Source organism: Corticium candelabrum, chromosome 8 (genome assembly GCF_963422355.1).
Source record: "Corticium candelabrum chromosome 8, ooCorCand1.1, whole genome shotgun sequence".
Taxonomy (NCBI): Eukaryota; Metazoa; Porifera; class Homoscleromorpha; order Homosclerophorida; family Plakinidae; genus Corticium; species Corticium candelabrum.
In genome coordinates, this window is record NC_085092.1 from 3,743,778 (window position 1) to 3,749,495 (window position 5,718).

At 42.8% G+C, this 5,718-nt stretch overlaps 2 protein-coding genes across 2 annotated transcripts; both read left to right on the forward strand.

Annotated features, from left to right (window-relative positions):
- Window positions 1-462: 462 nt before the first annotated feature.
- Window positions 463-1,321, forward strand: LOC134182872 (uncharacterized). Its single transcript, XM_062650313.1, has 3 exons — window positions 463-1,020; window positions 1,081-1,262; window positions 1,316-1,321. Exons 1-3 carry the CDS (start codon window positions 729-731, stop codon window positions 1,319-1,321), a joined length of 480 nt encoding a protein of 159 aa, XP_062506297.1. The 5' UTR covers window positions 463-728.
- On the forward strand, window positions 1,302-3,525 carry LOC134183805 (52 kDa repressor of the inhibitor of the protein kinase-like). Its single transcript, XM_062651377.1, has one exon. The coding sequence runs from the start codon at window positions 1,353-1,355 to the stop codon at window positions 3,441-3,443; it is 2,091 nt and encodes a 696-aa protein (XP_062507361.1). The 5' UTR covers window positions 1,302-1,352; the 3' UTR covers window positions 3,444-3,525.
- The last annotated feature ends 2,193 nt before the right edge of the window (window positions 3,526-5,718 follow it).

A 5,718-nucleotide genomic window follows, 5' to 3' on the forward strand; every position in this document is an offset into this window, starting at 1 on the left:
GACTTTTAACTGATTTTAGTGCAATTATGTCTGTTGTATGTTTGCATTCATTGCTGCTAGTATTGTACTAATAAATGTTCTTCTAACATTGTGTGTTAACTACAGGATGGATGGTCAGCTCTACACGTTACTGGTAATGTTGAGGTAGTTGATTATCTGTTGAGCATCGGTCTCAAAATTGAAGATCGTGATGAGGTTTTACTGTTGACATTACTTTTGCTGACTTGTAGTTATTATTTCGAATTGTTTAGAATGGCTACACACCATTTGTAGAGGCATGTCGTCATGATCGTTTACCTGTAGTACAATGTCTCATTCAATCAAAGTGCAACAAAGCAGCAACAACTAATGTAAGTTTGTTTGTATGTAACGTATTTTGTGATGACATTCAAACTGTGGTTTGTGACATGGGATGATTTGCATGGGCCTGTGATAGTATGAAGCAGTAGCGTAGCTCAAGAGGTTTCCAGGGGGTCTGGAAACCCCCCAAGCAACAGCCGTCTAATATCAACTCATTGTCTTACGTCACACCTTCTCCCGTACAGTTTTTGATATAGATTCGGCAGTGATTCCTGTGGTGTACTGTACACCCTACATACGCTCCGTGACCGGCAGGGACGTCAAGGCACGCCTAACGCGCGCTAGTGTTCCAACTTTGCACGTGGCGGGCACCTTTCCTAGTCTCCTGACACGTGAAGAGAGGGAATTTCCGAAAGTGACTGTGGACAATGAAGAGGCGTTCTAAAGACCAACTGACCATCAGTGCTCTCTTTGAAGCTGCTAGAAAGAGATCTCGAGGCGGGGACCCCACTCAAGAGAGTGTAGATTCTGAGCGGGCATCGTCGCATTCCATCAATTTGGAACTGAACCCAATGACAAGTGAAGCATATGAAACTGCAGACCTCAGTATAGAAGTCACTGGATCTGGTGGCAGCGGGGATCATGTAAGCGATCGTGTTGAAGTGCTTGCATTTGTCAATGGGGATGAACGTGATCCTGCTGAAGCCTGCAGAGCGATTAGTGAGTGTACTGCAGTCGGCGGCTGTACAGTAATAAATAGTGTATCGTATGATGTCGTAGGAAACGATGTTGGAGAACTGGTAGATCCAAACAAACTGCAGGATGATACAAAGCTCTCCTTGCTGTTGGGTCATTTTGTTCCAGACAGCCACTTTCCGTTTCCTCCTCGGCAAGAGAAGAAGAGTGGGCGAGATACCAAGCGCTATTTTCAATTACAATGGCTTGAAAAGTATAACTGGCTAGTTTATTCTCCAAGCCAAAATGATGGATATTGTCTACCTTGTGCACTTTTCAGCACTGATCAATCAACAGGCCAGCTCTGCAAACAAGCAATGGTAAAGTTCACCAAAGCGTCTGAGACCCTTAGAAAGCATGACCAACAGGAATGTCATAAGGTCTGCTGTACCAGGGCCAGCCATTTCATTGCAACCAGGAGACATGGTCAGGCAAATATTCTTCAGCTTGTCGTAGACCAAGGGAGTAAGCAAAAACAGGAAAATATAGCCAAGCTTTGTGCCTTGATCAAGACTGTAGAGTTTTGTGGACGCCAGAACATTTCTTTGCGTGGCCACAGAGAGAAAGGATTTACTTGGGACCCCAACGAACAGTTAGCATGTAATCCTGGAAACTTTCTAGCTCTATTGCGTTTTCGTGTGGACGCAGGTGATGAACACTTGTTGAGGGACTTCCATATGTCTCAGTCTGCTCGAGGACTACGTGCGTCTTACCTGAGCCCAACAATACAGAACGAGTTGATTGAGTGCTGTGGGAAGGTTATACAAGAAGACATATTGAGAGATGTCAGAAAAGCACCATTTTTCTCAGTGTGTGCAGACGAATCTGCTGATGCCAGCAACCAAGAACAGTTGCCCCTGGTTCTTCGTTTCGTCGATGAGTCTGGACTCATTCGTGAAGAGTTGGCTGAATTTCTCTGTTGCTCTGATGGCACCACCGGGCTAGCTTTAGCTAATCTGCTACTGACCACAATGACGGAAATGGGCTTGCAGCCAAAAGAGAAGCTTCGTGGACAAGGCTACGACGGTGCAGGGAATATGGCTGGACCTTTGCAGGGTTGTGCAAGCAGAGTAACTGCAGAATGCCCAAAAGCGCTGTACCTCCATTGCAGTGCACATTGTCTCAACCTGTGTATAATAAGGCTAAGCAAACTGCCTTTCATCCAGTCTATGTGGTCATCATTGTTAGACGTCAACATCTTTTTCAAATATTCACCAAAGCGTGCTCATGCTATGGCTGAGATAGTTCATGAATGGCGTCAAGGAGAGGGTGGCGACTCAAAGAAAAAGTTGGTTGATTTGTGCAAAACAAGGTGGGTAGCGCGACATGAAGCCCTTGTCGTGTTTGCTGAGCTTTATCCAGCTGTTTTAACGACGTTGGAGACAATCAGCAGAAACAGGGGTGGAACAGTTACATGGAACGCTACTAGCTCCTCCTCTGCTACATCTCTCCACAATAACCTAACCCAGTTCCGATTTCTTGCAACATTTGTGATAACATCAAAATTGATGGCTGCAATTCAAAGCCTAACATCAAGTCTCCAAGAGAAAGCCACAGATGTTGCAAAGGCTTACAAACACGTCGCTAGAGTCATCTCCGTTCTTCAAGATATGCGGGACAACATCAACGACAGGCATGGTGAATGGTGGACAGACGTTCAGGCTTTGTGTCTGAAGACTGGAGTGCAAGAGAGTCTCCCAAGATATTGCAGTAGGCAGACGTACCGTGGGAACATTCCAGCGCAAACGCCAGTTGACTACTATCGCCTGAACGTGAGTATACCGCTACTAGATGACATTATTTCGCAAATGAATATCCGGTTTGGAAACCTTCAACAACTAGCTATGAAAGGAATGTCATTTATGCCGACGATTTTGCTACGTGATGCTTCAGCCAAAGCAGATATTCTTGAATTTGGAAAGGCATATCAAAGTGATTTTCCTACTGCGAGTCCGAACTTGGATGCGCTGTCTGCAGAAATTGACTTGTGGATTGCCATACTGAAATCACTGCCCATTTCAGAGCACCCCGCTACTGTAGCAGAAGCGTTGCGTTTGGCAATGGGTAATCCACTAATTCCAACTGTGTCGAGGCTATTGCGCCTTGTCTGCACCTGGCCTGTGACGTCCTGTGAGTGCGAGCGGTCTATAAGTGCTCTCAATCGCGTCAAGACATCTCTCCGGGCATCCATGTCGCAGATCCGATTCAACGGACTTGTCATGCTGCATGTCCATTACAACAGGAAGTTGTCACACTTGGACGTGATCCGCTTATTTTCTGCCAGGAACCCGAGAAAGATTATTCTCCCAAACTTTGGAGAGCCATACTCAGACAGTGAACTAGCTAACACTTTTGTACTGGATACTGATTCACCAGAAGACACGTGGGACACTGAGCTAGACAGCTAAATGACTTAGTTTACAATTTTGAAGTTGTGTGAAACGTTTATGCTATTATCATATTCACTACAGATATCAAGCTCGTAAGATTTGGAAACCTCTCTGGAAACCCTTGAGCTACGCCCCTGTGAAGTGTGTTTGGAACATGATTGCCATGCAGATTTGGTTTTTCCACAGTGTGCAATGCTATTTGTACGTGAAAGGGCGGAGTTTAAAATAGCGGTTGTGGGGTCTGTGCTAGTGTAATTGAGTTTGGAAGTGGGCGTGAAGACTTGCTTTGTTGTTACCCTAGCAGAGTCTCACAGTCGACTCGTTGCTAACAATCTACTTGCAATGATTTGAGAAGCATGCGGTTTGTGTAATTCTTGGTGATTTCCGACCTGTGTCCTTCGATCAAAGACATGTATTCTACGGCAAGCAGTCTGCTTACACCTAGGAAGTCTCAGTCTTCATACAAGTGCAGAATTTGATGCAGCACTTCTAAGCCAAGACACGACAAACACAGCTGAACAGGAACTGCACATGAAGTTTCATCATCTGTCGTGTTATTGAAACAGAGGGTCTTTGCCTTTTATATATATATATATATACGCATTTCTTGGCAGCAAGCTCTTCACTTGGCCACTAGTCTGGGGTAACAAAGACTGAAATCACTAAAATGTATGTGAAGACTTTGTCGTAATTGCGATTCAAAGTGAAGGAAATCAAATAGTCACTTTCATATCACTGTCATCAAGAGGGCAGATCTGACTGCAAGCAAGCTTGGAAGTTAGTTATAGTCACAGCTTGCACCCTAACATCTCACAAGCTATAGATATTTACTTAGCTCATTTATTATTAAGTCTTACATCTGCAGTTGCAATAACGTTGTTTCGCTGGGTTTGTATTAGCATTCTCATCACTGATTTTGGATGATCTTTGTCAGAGCAGGGGTTGTGATTGGATTGGTTGCAATAGAACGAAGAATGGACCTCCTTTAGCACGACGTAGTGCCCAGACTGCTTATTCTCCTAGCCCTTTTATTTCACCCCACCTCACGTGAAAAAGTGGTCTGGCTCGAGGCTAAGGTAGCTTGCACATTGATTCCAACATCAGTTTTTTCTATTCTAACTGTAGGTGTTGGTTGTACTGCAATTTAACACTGCATTGATCTTCGCATCACTTATAAAACATGTCTAGTCCTGATTTCAGACAAGCGAATTTATTTTATCAAAGTTTACCAAAGATCATCCCACCGATTGAACAAAGTCGAAACTTGTACAGACACAGTACTACTTACAGCTGTAATAGATCCATGCCCATCTGTGATGTTTGGAGTAGATGAACTCTAATTTACATGAACTGCAGTGTATTGGGTCAGACCTGACACAACACAAAGCAATAGGATTCCAGAACATGAATATAGATAAGATTAATTAATTAAGTTACTGTAGAACTCAATTGGTGATAAACATTTTTACATAAACTGCACTGATCAAGCCACTTGTGCATGCTGGATTTCTGTTTATTGGAAAATTGTTTAGCAAACAAAGTATTTCTTGTCCTGCGTTATCCTAGTGGATTGTTTTAACTAGCAAACTGACTTTTTTGGTACCAACTTATTTATCATTTCTTTTTATTTGTATCAACAACAATATTGTTGACTTGACTTATCCTGAAGTTTGTTGATTGTTCGACTTTTAATTGGTTTTAATGCAGTTATGTCTGTTGTATTGTAACATTCAATGCTGTTATTATTGTACTGATAAATGTTCTTCTAACATTGTGTTTCAACTACAGAATGGAGAGACAGCTCTACACGTTGCTGGTAATGTTGAGATAGTTGATTACCTGTTGAGCATTGGTCTCAACATTGAAGATCGTGATGAGATTTTACTGTTAACATTACTTTTTCTGACTTGTAGTTATTGTTTCAAATTGTTTAGTATGGCTACACACCACTTCTAGATGCATGTCATTATGGTCGTTTACCTGTAGTAGAACGTCTCATTCAATCAAAGTGCAACAAAGCAGCAACAACTAATGTAAGTTTGTTTGTATGTAACATATTTTGTGATGACATTCTGACTGTTGTTTGTGACATGGGATGATTTGCATGGGCCTGTGATGGTATGAAGTGTATGTGTAACATGATTGCAATGCCCGTTTGGTTTCTCCACAGTGCAGTCCTTTTTGTACGTGAGGTTGCAGGAGAGCACATGAGAGGAAGGGGAGATAAGAGCAGGTCTGGGGGTCTTTGCTATTTTAATTAAGTTCGGAAGTGGGCTTGAACACTTGCTTTTTT